Source organism: Ambystoma mexicanum, chromosome 1q (assembly GCF_040938575.1).
Source record: "Ambystoma mexicanum isolate Mex_15411 chromosome 1q, UKY_AmexF1_1, whole genome shotgun sequence".
NCBI lineage: Eukaryota > Metazoa > Chordata > Amphibia > Caudata > Ambystomatidae > Ambystoma > Ambystoma mexicanum.
This window is the reverse complement of record NC_090922.1, coordinates 1,119,915,044-1,119,935,019: the sequence shown is the minus strand read 5'-3', so window position 1 is coordinate 1,119,935,019 and position 19,976 is coordinate 1,119,915,044. Positions and strand designations below refer to the sequence as shown.

The 19,976-nt window shown below is 44.0% G+C and overlaps 1 protein-coding gene across 1 annotated transcript in view; it reads left to right on the top strand.

The window, feature by feature from the left end:
* Positions 1–19,976, top strand: part of STXBP3 (syntaxin binding protein 3) — a 639,289-nt gene that overhangs the window by 96,340 nt on the left and 522,973 nt on the right. Inside the window, exons 2-4 of the mRNA XM_069641861.1 lie at positions 13,244–13,293; positions 13,405–13,486; positions 17,111–17,187. Coding sequence (XP_069497962.1) covers positions 13,244–13,293; positions 13,405–13,486; positions 17,111–17,187 — 209 coding nt within the window. The remainder of the gene's footprint in view (positions 1–13,243; positions 13,294–13,404; positions 13,487–17,110; positions 17,188–19,976) is intronic.

The following is a 19,976-nucleotide window of genomic DNA, read 5'->3' as shown; positions in this document are numbered from 1 at the left end:
CCAACACTGATCTATATTCATCTCTTGGTTCACTTGCCCGCACTCATCCAGCATATTTTGTCCACCCACCGTCCTCTTCATAACCTCTCCACTCGCTGCACAAGTTCCATCTGCACCGGCAACTACCCGCCTTCTCGTGACAAGAACATTCACAAGATCCCCTTCAATCAATGGAGGGATAACTTTCCACGATCTGTCTTATACTCATTGGTATGCCAGCAGTACTTGCTCTCTACTCCAAGGCAGCACTTTGAGCCTTTCTTACAAGAGACTATGCTTACCTGTATTCTCTGATGTAGCCCCTCCGCACCATGAGGTGAGGCTTTCCCAGATTACTCCTTCACCTATGTTGACTCCTAATGCCTAATTTACCTACGTGTACTGACATATTTGATGAAGCCCCCGTACCATGAGGTGAGGCTTTCCCAATGTATGCACCCAACCTAATGTTGCACTTTACCTACTTGTACTCGCATATTTGATATAGCCCCCGTACCATGAGGCGCAGCTTTGCCACAGTATGCTCTCAATTCCATTAAGTAGGTTGTAACATTTATGCGTTGTCTTTCACCACATAACTTGTCATTCTGCACTTAATGTAACTAGCGCCATGATACCTGAGGGTCCTGGGCGCTGCTGTAAATGCTAAAAATAAAATTAAAATAAGGGCCCTGGCAGATTTTGGCTGGAATGGCAGATGGGCTAGAGGGAAGCTAGTGCAGCCTTGCTCTATTGTCTTTCATTTTGGGCGCATGTCCTCTAACGCCCTGTCCAACATTGGTGCAATCTGTGCTGCCCGTAAGGAGCGCTGTATCGGTGGGACCCCTATGCCTCTCCCCCTTCCCCTTTGACCTCAGGAGTATGTGCCGTGGAATATTAGGTGGTTATGAATTGGCTTTCTGTAAGTAAGGTCTCTTTCGGAGACGAGGATTGGCATTGCTTGGAAGCCAAACAGGAGTCTCTGTAGAATTGTCATTTTGATTGTACTGACCCTACCCAGCTACGATATTTCCTGCATTTACCAACGTTTTAGAGTGGCTTTGGTTGCTTTCCACAAGTTAGGGATGTTGGCTCCCATTAGAGTTTTATACGATTTAGTAATGTGCATCCCCCATGATCTAGGATCTCATTATCCGCCCATTTGAAAGGAATGGCCAGTTGGGTTTCAGGTGGTTCCCTGATTGCCAGTCCCACCGACTTCTGATGGTTAATGCAGAAACTGATACCATGAAGAATCTTTCAAGGAGATCTAGTGAAGCCGGGATCGACATGAGGTTTCTGGTGGAAGCAGATGACATAGTCGGCATACAGCGCCACTTTATGTGGGTACCTTTGTGCGTCGGATCCAGTATCTGTGGGCTACGCTGTATCATTTGTGCTATTGATTCTAAGGCCAATGCGAAAATTAGGGGAGACAAAGGGCAACCTTGTCTCGTGCCCCTACCCAAATGGTGCGGAGCTATCACGGCATCCTTAACTTTGATTATGATGGATGGTATTTGGAAGTTAGCCAGTATTAGTTTAGGCCAAACCCATAAACTGGCAATACTTTACCCCAGGTCCAACTCTAGAATGTTACTTTCTGACTGGCTGAGACAAGCTTGACCTAGTCAGGAATAGCCTCTGTATAAACGAAAATGTTGGTAACAGAAGGTAAAGGAATGGAGTGGTACAACTAGTTCAGTAACATTTAAAAAGCTTATCCCTTTGGGATCAAAAAGGCTGTTATTGGGGGATGATCGAGAGCCCGAGCAAGACGGCCGTGGGCTGAGGGAACTCCGACGAAAGATGGCATGCAAAGCCAAAACCTACCCTGTTCAAGCGCTCCATACCGAATAAAAAGGAATATATTGCAAATCGGAGCTGAAAGCGGCAGCAATGGGCACAATCCTGAGCAAAACCGCACAGCAGAAGTGGAGATAAACGCCACAGAAATAGCTGGCGTATCACGCCATGACTGAAGGTGTTGAGCAAAGAGGCGTGAAAAAGGAGAATCCAGCACTGTGCACCCAGCCCGGTGCCTTAAAATCTTTGGCACAACGAGACACGGCCCGCAACGTGGAGGGAGTTAAATGGCCTAACAGAGCGGCGCCAGCAAGAGCTGGACCCGCAAAACGAAAAAGGCGACGGAGCTGCATGGCCGCCCAAGAGCACAGGCGCTGCCACACCAAGTAAGGCACGGACCGCCAACACGCTGCTGCCCAGGAAAACTAACACCAGTGAAGGCGAAGACAGCAACACTACTCCTGGGGTGAGCAAAACAGGACCAGCTCAATCAGGGAAAGGACGGATTGCTGTAGCAGCACACGATCCGCACTCAACCATGCTGAAGACCACAAGCAGCAATCACCCTGGCAAGAAGCACGCAGCTGCTGCATAACGTGCAAACGGCCGGCTCCACACCGCCGAGGAGCCAAGGGCATAACCATAAGGGCAGCAGTAATCCAAGAGACCCATGGCGATAAGGGCCTAGACTGGGTGAATCAACAAGTGGAAACACCAGCTTCTTAAGAGGGCAAAATGAGCCCCCAAGGCACGGGCATGGGGAACAGCACCCCTAGCCCACTGACCCACCGAGGGAGTACAACAAGCAGAGGAGGACAGGAACCGTAGCTGGTCGGGGGGCAAGGCAAGAAGCAGCGCAAAGTGGTGAGGGGCCAAACAAGCGCCTACAGACGGCGAACGGGAAGGCGAAGACAGAAGAGGGTGCTAACACCCCCACAAAAACGGGGATAACTGGGGTGGAGACGCCCCTGGAACTGCTGGGAAGGCGAAAGGAAATAAGGGCGACCCACGAGGAGAAATATTTAAGTGCACAGTAGTGCACCAGGCAAAGACCAGCTTCCCAACCAACACCCCCTCCCTGTATACATGCACATAGGCCCCACCCGCCCAGACCCAGAAGGCACTCCCACTGTGAGGAACCAGTGAGTTAGGCCTGCAACACACCGCGAACGAAGAGCCGGCCTTTATAACCACCCCACAGAAATCAATTGCCTCACACATCGCAAGAGGAAAACTACGCAACAGCACAGGACTTTCCACAAACACCACAAACACCCCACAGAGCACAAATGCAGTAGGTGGGGCATGCAACAGGAGACACATGCCCCAGGAACTAAGGACACCCCGGACACCACCCAAACAGGTGGCCTACCAAGATGGTCAGCAAGAAACAAACCCGAAATGGATGTCCAATCACAACTTCAGGCCATCTTGGCCGAGATGAAGCTAATAGGGCAGCGAACACAGGAAACAAACCCCAGTACACGATATCAAACGGGACCTCCAGGAAGTGCAAAGTCGTCTGACGGCTCAAGCTGAGAGAACAGACCATGAGCAGCGCATCGGCGCCCTGGACGACAACCAGACAACCGTGGAAACTGACGTGGACAGGGTTATATGGGAAGTACAAAGACTCAGTGAGAAAATTGAGGATCAAGAAAACAGATCCTGCAGGAACAATCCCGGGATCGTTGGCGTCCCGGAAAACACTGAAGGAACGGACATGAAATAATTCATAGATGATCTCCTGCAGAACTCCATGTACTTAGCCAATGCCAGGGACCTCATCATAGAATGGGTGCACCGTGCTCCGATACCCAGGCCAGCACCAAACAAACGCCCAAGGGTCATAACCATGCGCTTGTTAAACTTCCAACACAATGTGGCCATCCTAAAGGCTTTCAGAACAGCAGCCCCAGTACGCATGGACGGAACTGAAATCCGAATATTCAACGACTACTCAATGTAAGTATCAAGAAGACAAAGGTTTCAACCCCATATTAGAGGCGCTTAAAACCACAGAGCACAGACACTATCTCAAATTTCCAGCGGTCTGGTGCATACAGATTGACAGTGGCACTCTGAGGACCTGGAATCCGCCTGGCGGTTCCTGCAACAACAAAATATAGTGTAAGACCATACCACCCCCCCTTCACTCCAGCAAGAATGCACACGGACGAAGGGGAAGTGGCAAAAAGCACGCAGAGGGCGCCGTGGCTGGGACTCCGATCAACGAAGCACACCGGCAGATCCTGAAGATGACCCAATCCATGGACGCCGTTAATGGAACCATTGGATACTCATCAAAAGCACGGCAGAGAGAATATGGCGCATTGGCATCTTGTGTCTCCATCTTGATACACAAATGGGTCTCCTTCCAGGTCCAACACATATGCAGTGATAAAGAGGGCTGATTCATACTGGTACAAGGTCAAATCCAACAGCAATCAATTACCTTATTAAATATCTACGCCCCCACAACTGACTCACCGGCCTTATTTAAATGCACGTTCTCCAGGTGTGCCCAGTACATGCGGAATCTCACCATAATAGGCGGTGACCTGAACATAGCCCTATGCCCAGATCTAGATCGCCAAGGGAAAAAACTCGACAACCCACCCAATCCAAAGAAAGATCGATTCTCCTTGCACTACTGACCAATCTGCAACTGATAGACATATGGCGAAACACCCATGTGAACCGTTCCGACTACACCTTCTCCTACCGTCATAACAGCTACTCAAGATTAGATTACTGGCTGATGCTAGCAAACACAGATATGGTATCCGATTGCAACATTATGCCGATCACTATCTCAGACCACGCCCCGGTTACACTGCATCTCTCACTCCCCGACACGACCCCCTGTGCGGCACCTAAACCTGCGCATCCTACAATACCCAAACATAGTAGAGAACCTGCGAGACGATCTCGAGGGATTCTGGGAAAACGACACACCGGGATTTATCCCATACGGGTGCTGGGACACCTTTTAATGCTTATTTAAGAGGACAATGCATATTGCGGTGATCATACAAGCTAAAACAGTGGGTGGAAAAGGAAGCCCGCCTAACGGATGAGCTAAAGAAGCTGGAGACACGGCACAAGGTGTCTCGAGACAATCGGCTACAACCTCAACTCCAGAAACGAAGAACTGAAATCGAACAACTCCCCACAGACCGGGCACAAAAATCATACACAAGCTGGTCACAACAGTACTATCTAGAGAGCAACAGACCCCGCCATATGATAGCACTAGCACTAAAACAACGACAAGCTGCACAATTGATCGCAACCAATAGGGACAACGCCAACAATCTATTAGTGGGGGATGAACAAATTAACACAAGATTCTCAGAATTCTGTTGTGAACTGGACACAGCAACCAATACATACACACCTGAGGCCATAGAAACCTTCCTAGACACTGTGCCCATCCCTAGAGTATCTGAAGATAAGCTAGACGAACTGGACGCCCACATTAGTCGCGGAAATAACCCGGGCAATGCTATCACTCTCCCATGGAAAGGCCGCCTTAGGGACCCTGAATGGCCCTGATGGGATTCCAATCGACCTATACAAGAGGATAGTCTAGGACATAGCCCCGAAACTGGAAGCAGTGTTTCACGAATCGCTTGCTCAGAAACGGCTACCTAAGTCAATGCTAGTAGCCAATATCATAGTATTCCATAAGGGCGGAAGTGATCCAGAAGCACTATGGGCCAATTTCATTAATAAATTCAGATGCAAAAATATTAGCGAAATGTCTGGCGCAAAGAATAGAAAGTACCCTACCGCAGAAAATAAACAAAGACCAAACAATCTTTATAAAGGGCCGGTCTCCAGCGATAACATCCGCAGGCTACTGCACATCATAGCGGGCGATGGGTATCACCAAGACGCCATCTTGGCAGTTGACGCAGAAAAGCGTTTGATAAAGTGCAATGGGAATTCATGTTTTACGTTCTGCCCAGATATGGCTTCCCCCTGAGCTTCGTTCGGTTAATTAAGCTTCCATATGCCGGCCCAAAAATATTAGCGAAATGTCTGGCACAAAGAAAGCACCCTAACGCAGATACCATATGCGACAAGTGACAGAAAATTAATTACCCGGACATGGATTAGGAGAATCACCCCAAATCCCTTGTTAATAATGTACCAATTGGTAGTTTGATATTAAGATTAAGAGTGCAAACATGCATAGTTTCAAATTAGCAATTAATTGGTACGTGATATTGATAGTGATAGAATATCCTAAGTGTGTTAGGATTTTGTTAATGAGCATAACTTGTTATTATAGTGATGCCCATAAGAAGTTCCCCATTGAGTGTATTTTGAGATAGGAATTGAACACACCATTTGTTGCACTTTGATCTTTCCTCTAGATCAATTTGTATATTATCATCAGTCCTATTCAGAACTTTGATGTATCAGTCCCAAGACAATAACGTAGTCAGAAATGTACTTACCCATTGTGTTGTGGGTAATGCCTGATTATTTCCTTTAGCTGTTGTACTAATTCTTCTGTTATAGCTGCAAAGATTATTATGTCTAATTTAGGCATTTCTTTGATTTATGAGTTCTGAGTGCAAAGTTCGGGCTGTCATGGATTTACCTCAATTACTTAGTTGTCCAGTTAATATGGCATTGATATTGTGGGTTGTCGCTTCTTGGTTTCCGAATATATAATCCTGGAAGAAATGGGAGAACCACATAAGTATATTGGATAACGTCTTTGTTACTCGCCTAATTAATTCAAAACTCTCTGCTATATCGGTGCTGGGCAACTTGCCGGCGCCTGACTTCCCAGGCCACCGGGCTCGTAATGAGCCGGTGGCGCCGGTAAAATATTACGGATCCAGCTGCAACCTGCCGGTAGCACCGGCAGGGTTACCGCCGGACCCGTAATGAGACCCCTCGTGTCGAAAAACGTGTTGGCTGCATTCTCTGAAGAGTGTGCTTTATTAAAGCAAGAATTTTGAAAAAGACTACTGGATAACTTTACTTACAATAACTTGTTGGGGCGAGCGCGACCAACTAGCACTTACCTTTTTATAGTCATTATCCATAGCGCTAATGACATCTCCTGAGGTATATGATACTGTTAGCACATAGTGCTAGTAGCAATAAAGGTGTTGGGGTTGTCGGGTTGTCAAGTAGAAGTTAAACATGTTAGTTTAATAATGAGTAAAGTACACTAAACAAGTTTGTAAATTAAACGGTTTCATTTTCTAATGTTTGAATAACAAGGTTGTCTTTTTTTTAAAAAGTGTAACTGTGTTGGGCCGGAAGAGTTGAAGCATGAAGTTGCTTTAGGTGCATTGTTAAAGTGACCGTTTTTTTTTTATAACGCTGATTGTTGTATGTTATAACTTTCACTTTGTTGTGTTAAATTAGTTTGCACATTGCTGTTTCTTGAATGCAGCAAGATGTTTTTTGTTTCCCATTGTGCTTCTGAAGTCCGGACATCTGGAATGCAGTCAATACTAGTAGTTAATGACTGCAGTCTGAATGGCTGAGAGGCAGTCAATAATGTCTGTGCTGCTATAGCCTTCTACATCACTGCGGGTCGTTACCCCAAGTGATAATGACCATTCCTGAGGTCTATAAGGCAATTAGCACATCATGGTAATGGCAGTACATTATTTAAAGCTCTGGTGCTGAAGTAAAAACATTCATTTTATAATAAGAATGTAATTATTGGATTGTGATGTGTGTTTGGTATCTCTATCTCTTGATATTCTGTTCAAAATGATCTGTCAGGTACATGAAATGTAAAGTACTTTGTTTTTACCCTATGTTTCTTTTTATTCTGTGTATCTTTTGTACCCTTGGTATTTTATTCCCTTTTTTTCTTTTTGTGTATGCTTTTGTATTAGTGTGTATTTCTGTAAATATTTGAAAAGTTGTGTATCAACTAAATCAAATAAAAAATAAAAAAAATTAAAAAAAGAAAGTAAATTACAAACTGAGTTAGTAAATTACATGTGGTTTGATTTTGTACTGTTGAAATACCAAGCTTGTCGTCGTCATACGTTAAGCATTGCAGTTGAAAACTTAGTTAAAATGGAGAAGGTTTAACATGAGCATGCATTAAGGGTTGTGCAAAATAAAATGGTTTCTCTAGGAAAGTGAAGGCACTTTACCATGTCTTAGCGTTTTCGTTGGTGTTCTAAATAGGAAGTGTTAAAAAAAAGTGTTTTTTATTAAAAGACCTCTTGCCTGAAAATTGCATTGTTTTCCAGTCTGCTATTTAAGTCAGAATGCAGTCCATACCAGTGGTTATTGGCTGCACTCTCAACATTGTGATTGGCTGAGAGAAGGTCAATAATGAATTTCATGTGCTAATAAGTGTTTGTTCAGTGCCATGACCTGAAAGTCTTTTCACAGTGAGATAGGGCAGTGCCTTACTTGGAAGTAGGCTATTAAAGTATATTAATAACGTAGCCATTAATTGTGAGAAAATGTAGCCATAGCTCCGGGTGCAGGTTGTGTAGGGATAGACCGGGCCAGATCCCCGTCTTTCTGTATGCAATGGCAGACTGGCATCTTTCTGGATTGCTAGGTTATTTTACTCTGCTTTGACTGTTACCATAAGGCTATTGAACATGTTTTGTTGCTTGTATAGTGTTTTTATCACAGTAAGGTCACCTCACATGATTGAGGAGGAGGGAGGGAGGGAGGGAGGGAAGCTGAACGGGGTGGCAGTCAATAGGTCAGCCAGGCTGTTTTATATGCTGCCAGTAACCAGTGGACATTTCATCCACCAGCATTGGCAAGTAAACATGCATTTTGGTTAATAGACAAGGTCCGCAAACATTCAGGGTCACGAAAATACTGTACTTGATCAAAGAGAAAATAGTAGCTTTGACAAGACCGTTGGCACCTGAAGTGGAGGATCACAGATAGCACTAACACATAGCGCCCTCAGTACAGCTGAAGCACAAGCCCTCGAAAATCCATCTCATTTTGATGAAGAAGCTTGCACTTATATAAATCGGGGCACAAAGGGCAACTGTTTGATTGTGTTGGTAATATACTGGAGCCAGGACAGGGCAACCTGTTGGTGTCAGATCTCCCATCCTCCAACTTTTTCCGGTCTTCTTCCTCCACCACCTTTTTGCATTCCCCTATACCTCCCTGGCTCTTTGACGCTTCCTCTGACCTTCCCATGATAACAGTGTGCTGCTTAGCCAGGGCGAAGATGCAACACAGTTCCAATGCAATCTCAAGGTTGAGAATGATTGGTCCAGGGTTCCGGTCAGCAGCTACTCACTGTGACTTAAATAAACTGATCTTCAATGTTAACACACTCCTGTCCCCTCAAAGTGTGAGGACACAGCTTGACGAGGGTCCTGATCTCTCATTCTACAATAGCCATCATTATTAGCACTATAGGCAAAAGCACTCTGTGGAAAAGCAGTTTGTGGTATTCAAAGTTGTTTTAGGACACTTGTGATGTGGGTGGCTTTGGGGTTTGGAGCCCCAGCCCAGCCCACTGAGCAGCGCCAGATCTCTGCAAGGAACCAAATCAAGTACAGTTGGGGGCCACCTGCAGGAGGGACTGAATGATGGAGTCAGTGAGGGCAATGAGGGTACTCGGTATGATCTCATTGTTTTCCTCCAATCTGCATGTTGTAAATTAAGTTCTCTGGGGTGTGTGAATGAATCGCTCTCTCCCAATATATACAATATTCAATCAGTGAATAAATCGCCTCTGGGGAAGGGGAGTGGGCAGTTGGAACCAATGTGGTTTCCTGATTATATGCATAAAAGAAAAGAATATTTTGGGGGAAATTAGTGACTATAGAATTTTAAAATTGAAATATTTTTCTGATAGTGATTCAAGCCGGACCACTTTCTGAACAAGTAATGCAAACTGAGCACTGCATACTGAGTGGAGGATGTCTCATTTTCCTATTGCTTCAGAGCTTGTAAATCCTTCACTCAGTCCCCTGTTTACTAGGCCCTCCAGAGGCGTGACTCCAGGCTAGCAACACAGGCATAGGAAAAATTGCTTAGACTGTTTATGGCTGACAGCAGAAGCTGACTGTGGGGCAGATTTTGGCTAGCCTTGTCCACGTAAAGCCCTGGCCCTCTCCTAACCTGGGGGGTTGTGCTTTGGCCCCCAGCAGTGCTTCGTTGAAGAGACACTTTGGCGGAGCACAGCTCCATCTTTATCAGGCCGAATCCTCTGTTGGGTAATTGTAAGCAACACTTGGCAAGCAGGCTACATCTGGTTTGTAAGGCATTTTGTACATCAGTATTAAAATGGCCCTTGGATGTTAAAGAATCAGACCTGATCTAATCTTGTACAGAAGAATCAATTTGCAATTAGGCTATTTCTCGATGGCTTTTGGCATGGCTCAATCGGTTTCCAGAGAGCTTGTAAGTACATACTTATCAGGTTGTTTAAGAGCTTGCTTTCTCCAAGACAAGTTGGCCCCATTAGCGATTTAAGAAATGTCTTTGATAGAATATGCATACTACTGCATAGAAATGTATTTCCATTCTCGTACTGTTTGTAAGCTTTTTTCTTTCAATTCAGTTACCAGGATTGATACTCTTAGGCGGGAAATATTTTTGTAGATTTGCACTCCAGGTGGTTGGTACTGCTATTCCGACTCTAGAAATGATGGCACGATCACTTTCACCCACCCACCCAATTCCTCAGTTCTCCGTTCCCCTGCTCTTTTGAAGGCACTTTGTATTTATCAGCTAGAAAACCAAAATAGCTCCCTTGGTGTCGAGATTTCTTGGTCTTTTTAAGGGTATTTAACGTAAGAAAAATGTAAAGAGAGACTATATATATATATATATATATATATATGTATATATATATATGTATATATATATATATAGTATTTATTTAACGCAAATGGCTTTTTAAATGCCCGTGCTGCCATTCAGCACCACTGGCTTGACATTTTGAGAATGTTTAAGTCTCATGTATTTGGCTATAGTTATACCATCATGAACGACTTTGGTAGTCCTGACACAAATCCTAGGGAATGGATGAAAAGAGTGCTCTGTGGGAATTTCCCTTCAGTCTCAAGCTCTGTCATCAATACCAAACAGCCACACTGCGGAAATGTGGCGCTGAGAACTGGTCCACATAAAGAAAGAAATCAAAGGACTGGTTCACTGGTCCTCGCCTAGCGATACACTTGCATAGGCAGGACCAAGCTGCCAATCCGTGCACATTGGTGCGGTCAGGGGAGTAGAAGGAGAGCAACTCTGAATTCCTGCTGGGGAGCACACGTGGGCTTCCTGAGGGGAGGGCGGCCAGGCTTGTTCTTGGCTCTGGAAAGTACCTTGCAAGCAATAATAGTCGCATAGACCTCTTGTACTAGCTATAGCTGCGAGGTTCTTAGGAATTGCATGTTACGAATAAGTAGTTACAGAAGACGTTTTGAGAGCGAAGGAAGGAAGTTGGAACGCACACTGAACACAGGAAGCTTTCTGAAAACTCCCTTTCAGACTTCGGGAGATGATCTGCTCTGATTACGCATTGAAAGGTCATCGGAGTCACCGAAGCTGAAACTTGCATTCAGCACCATGATACAGTACCCAGGCTCTGAATGATTAGCACACGCACGCCCTGCGAGTTGTTCGCCCGAAGGCAAAGCCACAGTAGTGAGATACAGCACAATGTGACAGTTCTACAAAGAGCTGTATAATACGAATTGACCTTGTTAAGGTCGTTGGTTCCCTTCTTACACGCAGGGTTTGGACGTCGCCATGCTGATGTTTCAGTGCTCTCAATAGGGTCTCTCTCTGCGGCCTGTACAGAATGCGCATCCCCACACACCAGTGTGAGCATGGAGTTGAGGGGGGGGGGGGTGAAATAAACCCCTTTTTGGAAAGTAGCCATGGTGCAGGTCATAATGATTCAGTTTTGATTGCATTTTAGTGCTAATGTAGCCATAGCTCTAGTTATGTATAATGTTCGCTTGACTTCATGCACACAATATACATGGCAGCTATGTGGTATGTTGAATCAAGTGAGTGTTTATCGGCGCTATCCATTTTACATTAAATGACCACAGCTCAAACGCTTTCTTTTACTCTGCCGACATTTGTACATGTCGGCAGTATTTTTGTATTAATTTTTACCACTCGAATTAAATACCGTGCTATTTGCTACATCGCGGAGAACACTGAAGCGGTGTTGACAAGCACACTATTTGCAATGCTATTAGCGTGTGCTGCACCACAGATTAGTTTTTGTGTCCTGTCGCAGAATATGCTTTCTTCTGTCTGCATTTCACAGTGCTGGCAGGAGTAAACCAGAGAAAAAATACTAGTGAGCGCTGCTATTTATGGCTTCTGGGCCAATCTCCTCTTGTCTGTCGTCACGAATGAACTGAAATGTTGCTTTTAGTCCTTTTTAAGTACAGGCATGAGCAATTGATTTTTTTTATTTTTATTTCAAGCTATCCCTTGAACAGCTGCTTCAGGATTCTAAGAGTAAATACAACATAAAAGGGGAAGACCATGAAAAGCAGGCAAAGAGAAATGAAAGGGAGGGGGCACGTGCTAAAATGGGTATTGTGATTCTCAGCTAAGTGCACTGTAATCCCCTTCCAATATCTCTGGGGATAGACCATGGTGCATCCGTTCTGGACTATGGAAAACTGACGTGTCTTGCCACTTCCAAGATTTATGGATGTTAATACTGTCTTACCCAGTGGCCTTTCATATCAACACGCACTATCCAAGATGCATATTCGCGCATAGCGCCACTAGGCAGTCCTGCTGCCACTAGAGATAAAAGTCTTGGTGGAAGGGAGTGGTCGCTTCATTGTTCCAGAAATTAATTTGCTCCTGTTGTAGTATCTGCTCAGAACTCTGAATGTTCACGACTCTGGACCCCACTGAGCCCAAAGTATAAGGTCCATAGGATTTCTTTTGAACAAAGGTGCTGATTTGGCCTTTTTATGCAAATCCTGGGTTCTGAGGTCGTATGCAATGCTGCATCAATATCGCGTAAAGTGGACCTTGAGACAGCACGCTTTGTGTCATATGCATGTTGATGTAAATCTGTTCGTAAATTTGCTGAGAATTACATTTAAAATGAAGCACTTTAACACATATTCCAAAATTCGAGCCTTTAAGTTTATTTAGCTTAGCTATTTGATTGGCAATTTCCTGCAAATCTTTTCATCCAGGCCACCTCCTCTTGTTCTATAGTATCTCCTCTGTGCCACCAACTTCCAAGATTGTAGTATCTGACGTGCCCTGTTATCCCAATTTGCATATTGCATCCTAAATTCATATGTCATAGTACCATAGTACTAATTATTTAAGTTGGTCGGTTTGTCTACAGTTGCTTATTCTAGTTTGCTACTTTTCTTTATCCTTTTGATTTTCGTCCCCTGTGTGAGATGTCCCAGAATGACTTTTGAAAAGTATTGTTCTTCGGTTTATAGTATTTTTTTTTTGTTTGTTTTTGCAGAGATAAAAAAAACAATACTTGATGACTGCAAAAAAGAAGAAGAATGGAAGGTAGGGACTTAATTTGCTTTTGATCCCAATGTGTTCTGTATCACAGATGTGAACTGCACGAGACATGCTTTCATCTTTTTTGAAAGGGAACTTTATTTCTTTTTCTTTCAGATCATGCTTTTGGACCCCTTTACCACAAAGCTCTTATCATCATGCTGCAAGATGTCTGATCTTTTATCAGAAGGCATTACAGGTACATTAAAAAAAGTGGGCTCCCTTTATGACGGCATGAAAAGCAAACGTGTCCTATTGGATTATCATCCCTGCTATTTGTCAGTTACCAGAACAGTCTGTTTTGGTATATGTAACTTGTATTTCATTGTACAATGTGAAGAGAAGTGTATAGAGCAAAGGATCAACAATCGACCCCAGCAGATAAAATGTGAATTAGCTGTGAGTAGATACAGTAGTTGTTTGTCTTGTTTTTAACATCTTTTTTATTGGTTAAAACGTGTTTTTAACCTTACCAATTCATAGAAAAAGTAGACAATACATACTTATTAAAATAAAACTATGAATAAAAACTACACAGTTCGTCAAAAGGCAAAGAAAAAAACAGTAATAAAAACAAATAAAATTAACACTCCTGTCTATCCAGCATCAAACTATTCAAGGAATGTATCACCGAAACTGCAATTGAGGTAGGTAAACCGGATAGACATTTCTTACAAAAAGCTTCGGTCTATATAACCACACAAGGTGAAAAACTTGTTAAAGTGCAAGAGCCTTTGTGTTTTAAGTGCAGGGCATTCAGTCAAAAGATGCTCAAAAGTCTCTATAATAACAATTTGTTGACAGAATCTGCAAAATGCCAAATCCTCTTGTATAATCTTACGTCTAAGGAGTATTTCGCCCGTATGATACAGATTCCTTCAAAAAAGAACACATTTTCTAGTCCTAGGACGAGGGAAAATATTCACATGGGGTGCAAGATTTCCAAGCTTCTTGTGTTCTCCCTTTAGATGATTTAAACTGGCATATCCATGCATTAAATCAGTGGTATGACACCAGTCCAACCTATACATGCATTGTTTTAGCTCCAACAGGATCATTCAACAGTACATGCTTTGTAAAACCATTCTCCAACAGTATTAACAAATACCTTTTTCAGCAAATTCCACCAATATGGCAACCTGTCCATCTTCATTCTCGGACTCCAAGCCACCATATGGGGAATTGCCTCACAGTATTAAGAATTTCCTCTCATTTTTAATAAATTCATCCCCAATTCTAATCTTATTGCTATTGTCGGAACCACATTTGGAATCCCAAACACTGCTCATCGGATAACTCCAAGCACCGTAAGATAATCTAGTACCCAATCTTTTAATATTTCAGTCCCATAAAGGAGTTTCGGACACATTTTCCCCATCATATTTAATCCGCGGGGAACACATAAACCTGCAGAACAGCTTTTTATTATTTTAATTTGGGGAATATAGATCAATGCCTTACTCCTCAAATAATTAATACAGGCTTTACTAGATGAACTCATAATATGAAACCCCAAATAGGTGAGAGAATCTGTACTCCCCAATTTAGATTCCAACTAATGACTGCTTTACATATCTTCTTAGCAAATGTCAGAATCTTAGTTTTTCCAGGGTTGATTTTCCTAGAATTCTCAGATGTGCAACTCCCCAAAACTGACTGTTGTAGACCAATACCAGTCCACAAACACATAATCGTCAGCGTATGCTAGCCAACACATAGACAATTTTCCCTTTCGAGGAGAAACAAAGGCTGCCTTTTCTAAGCTTTTACCTACATCTACGACATAGGTTAAATAGGCAGCGGGCCAAAATGACCCCCTGGCTTAAACCATTATATGTTGTGATTGGAGAAACAAAGGCTGCCTTTTCTAAGCTTTTACCTACATCTACGACATAGGTTAAATAGGCAGCGGGCCAAAATGACCCCCTGTCTTAAACCATTATATGTTGTGATTTTCTGTGGCAAAGCTCCCTCAAGGTTTCACCTAACTTGGACGTTTGAATCATCATGTAACCTAATAATGACACTTAACAGTGCTTCGGGGATCCCCCATTCAGCCAGTTTCTTCCATAGCCTCAGTCTAGGCCAGTGGTCTTCAAAACATTTTGGCCTGGGCCCCCCGAGCAATATTTGGGTAGGCCAGGCCCCCAAAAATGCCAAATGGACAGTAGTCTAAATGGCTACGAACTGGCTATGAACTATTGCGCACCGTCTCCGCACCCTACTCCCTGTATAGTGTCTGGGCTCCCATTCGAGTATCTGGGCCCCTCAGCCCACTCCTAGTCCAGTCCCTGGGCTCTCTCTACCCCACCACAGACCCTGGACTCTCCCCACCCTGCTCCCAACAATGTGTCTGCACTCTCCCCTCCCTGCCCCCACCACTATGCCATGCCCCCCCCATCCTGCTCACGCCACAGTCCTTGGGCTCGCCGACTCCACTCCCAGCATAGCCACAGGGCTGGTGGCGGCTGGTGAATTATTTTTAAATGGAGGGGCATGAATATTTCTCCCAGATATGCCATAACAGAGCGTAGCGAGGGAGGAAGGGAGCCCAAGCCAATGGAACGTTTATGGCTTTCCGAAAGTATGGAATTCTTGCCTGGCGCGCTCTCGTCCTCCGATCAGCCCTTTGGCCTTCTAACTTCGATAGCCTGGTTCACATCAGCCCTGGAAGAGCTGCCCCTTCTCGTACCCAGCCTCGCTCAGAGTGTGCCAGTGTGCGCCACCTTTTATCCTAACGGGGAGTGTTAACAAGTGGCAGGTGTGTGTAGTTAGGATTATGTGTCTGGCTCTGCCTGGCCTCATTAAAGGAACAGAGCCATTGCAAGTCAGTAGAGTTAATCTTCCTGGCCTCATTCCTCCTCTTCCTTGGCTCAGTAGTGTTGTCAGTGTGAAGTGGGGAGGAATTATGGGAGCTGTAGTTCACCATAAACCAGGTGGGGACAGGAGTTAGATGGGCTGGGGAAAAAGGGGGTTACCATGTCTCACCATCAGGTGCTTCTCCCCCACGCCCCGAGGACCCCCTACCCAGGTGATCCTCCCTCCCTTGTGCACCCCCAGGGTCGGGATCACAAAAGTGATGGCCTTTCCCTGGCTACCTGAGTATGGGATCCCCGGGGAATAGTTTGTGAAACACCCCCTGGTTTTTCACACTACTAAGTCTTGCGAAACTGTTTTTAACCTTTAGTCGCTCCCCCCCTGCCACCATTTTGACAGTTTACAGTGTACATTGCCCACTAAACTGTGTTGCAATCTAAAGTGATAGGTAGCCCATTGTGGTATGTATACACGGCCAAAAGTGTCTGTACCTACCTAGTGTGTTAATTTAACTGATTACCTGTGTTGAATAAGTATATATGTATACTTACTTGTGTGGACCCTTTGCCCTTGTTAACTGTACTTCATGCTAATCTTAACTTCTCCCGAGTCAATGCCTGATTGATCACCTATGTTAGAATTGAGCATTTGGTTTTAGTGTAAACTGGTTGAACCTTGAAGTTTGCTTCTCAGAACCCTTCACCAGAGTAAGTTCAGAAAACCCCTCTTAACTGCTGCCCACCCCCCTTTCATGATGATAACATTGTGCCCACATTGGGAAGTAAGTGGGCTCAAATGAAATGAGCCCTCCTCTGTCATCACTTGTGAAATACCATCTTCTTGATTGTTATGTAAAGACTTGATGGCAGAAGGGGGATTAAGAATGCGGAGACGGAAAGCACATGAAAAGGCAACAGCACCAATTAACTTTAGACTTCTAAAATGGTTTCTATGATGAATGGCTCTGTAATTACATTGTACTAAAAAAAACAATTTTTTCTTACAGTTGTGGAGGATCTATACAAAAAACGTGAACCGGTTCCACATTTGAAAGCAGTTTATTTTATCACGCCAACCGAAAAGGTACGTTTTTCTAAAACGCGAATATCCAGTTGAATTAATGATTTTTGTTAATTATTTTCAGAGAATACAGTTCCCAATAAGATTTGATTGTACAGGTTTTTTGAAATTCTAAGGGGCATGTACCATTATGTAAATGATGTCCTCAGTAATGGTATGTGCTGTGCTGTGCCGTGCTTTTGACATTGAATTGAAAGGAACGTTTTGGTTTCTAGGTAAATAGGGGGTCTTCTTATGCGAATACTAATTCTACTGTTAATCACGTTCTTTAGAAAGGAAGTGTGTACTATTTAAATTTGGGCAATCTTATCCCTACGCACTGGCTGATACTAGAAATGACAGCAAGTGCTGTAAGAACGGAATTGAGATGTTCTAGTCTTACCATCACATTAACGTCATTAACTATTTAGGTGGTGACACACAGGGCCTTAATGCGAGGCGAGTATCTTCCTTCCCGCACTCTGCGCTCCCTGCTTCACCTCTTTTCTGCTATATGTATCCTTTTGCCTTTCCTTTTTCTACGGCCTCTGGCGTACCTGGCTCTCATGTGCGACCTCTCTCCTGCCCTTTTTTCCCTCCTTTTTTTCTGCTCTTTTCTGCTGTTTGCATCCTTCTTCTGCCTTTCCTTTTTTCTACAGCTTCTACCCTACCTCGCTTCTGACACCACTTTAGCTTGCTGTGTCAAGGTAAGCGCCTGGCTTTTGGATCTGCCTGTTCCCTGGGCCTGATTTGTTTGTGTACTTTATTTTCCAACTTCTCTGTCCTCCGTGCGTTGCCCCATAGTCTTGCCGGTTCCCGCTTACTTCTCCAGCCCACTGAAGCGCCTCCCAACCCGCCTGATTGGTTGGAGAGATCCACTTAGCTTAACCACTGTAAGAGGATTCAATTCAACACTACAGCTAAGTCAATGCCTAGTCTGGGATACTGAATGGAAACCCTTATTGATATATCTTTATGTCCAGTTCATGAGTTCTGGATGACTACCCCTATATAACACCCCTCTCTTAGAATCCCCCTGACCCCACAGAGCCATAGAAGTAGTTCTGTTTTGCAAGTTTTAAAGGTTTATTTGAGAATTTAAACAATATATATATATCACACTTGATAATAAATTAATATCTGATATTACACTTAGACATATGATGTTGATCAACAATGGGCAATCTGGCACTAGCACACTTCTTTACAATCAATGAGGAGTTAGTATAGGATGGATAAAGTAGCAAAACTTTTATGATTTCAAGGGAAAAGCAATGAGGAATAAAATGCATTACAGAAATACTTGATATGATTTCAACAAAAGATAAAATAATCACTTTTTCTCTGGCAATTCACCCCCCTCCCCTATGCAATGTAAGAAATGGAAGGAGCTGGAAGTAACACACACAGTTCTCAGGAATACAATCAAATACCATACGAAATTCAATTCCCACGCCAGCAAGCTTAGAGAAAACCGGTATGAGTTTTAAAACACAGGCCCAAGTGCTTTGAATGGGGTGGCAATGAAGTGAGAAATATGCTGAAAATGGTTTTAATTCCCTTTAGGAGGTTCAGGGGGGAGTGGTAGCTTCTTGGGATGAGTTCAGGCTCACTTTAGCAATGATTCATGGATGGTTCTTAAGAGGCAAACGAATTTTTAGCAAGGAAAGAAATGACTGCTGATGGTTACACGTGGCTGGATTTTTAACCAAATCGCGGTAAAATTCGCAAGTGCGTGAATCGTGATTGCGGAAAAAGTTAAACCAAGTTCGTAGCCCAAACGGTTCCAGAGATACGGACGATTAAATAAAGGTAGTTTTTCGGATTTTAAGTAAACTCAAAATGACAGGTGACAGCTTGCAGCTTCAGAATTGACAAGTGACAACTTCTAGGAGGCAGTTCTGGTTAGATTAAAATAGTTTGGATTAGATTATTTTAATTAAGAGATTGGTTCTGCTAGGTACTGACAATATATTTTTGAAATAGGCCTCGCCACGGATCTGGTCAGGTTTTGGACTGGACTCCGGTTCTGGTCTCGGCACTTCACAGTGATCTGGGTCAGCTCTCTGGTTCTGCTCACAGCGGTCTGGGTCACTCTGGATCTCTGGCCTCTGGTTCTGGATACTGCTCTGCTTTCTCTGGGTACAGCACTGGTTCTGGATCTTTCTGGCGCAGGGTTTCAGGCCAGAATCAACAGCTCAGCCCGGCTGTGAATAGCCTGCAAATGATTTTGGGCCTGCTGACAAATACTTTTTGCTTGCAGTGGGCCTTCTTGGTTCAAAGTTCTGTAGTCTCTGTTTCGCTTGGAAGTCTAAGTGTAGGATCTCTGGATGTGAAGTCGTTGGTCAGCATGCTCCGCAGCAAATGGAATTGAATGTCTCTACCTGTTCCAGCAGTCTCTTTTTATGTGTTTTGAAAATGGGTGTGTGCCTGGGCCTAGCTAAGCCTGCCCCTCTCTACTTGTCATTGGCCCAATTCTCCCCTCTCCCATGATTGGGGGAAGGAAATGTGAGTCAGAGTGATGCTGTAGGTTTTATGGGTCAGAGGATCCTCCCCTGGTCAGTTTGCACACAAATCTATATTTGACCCAAATACATATTGCACAGATACGCAGTTGTTTAAAATTACATGCACCCATCACATATCACATGAGGCTCTTCCTGGGGGCTTGCATTCAGAAATGGCAACATTTTGCACTTTTTAACTGGTTTTGCAATATCGGACATTTACCCAAATTTACACACATGTGCGCAAGGAGTGTGGACATTAATTGATGAAGTGTCACATTTTTAACATGCAGACATTTGGAGTGA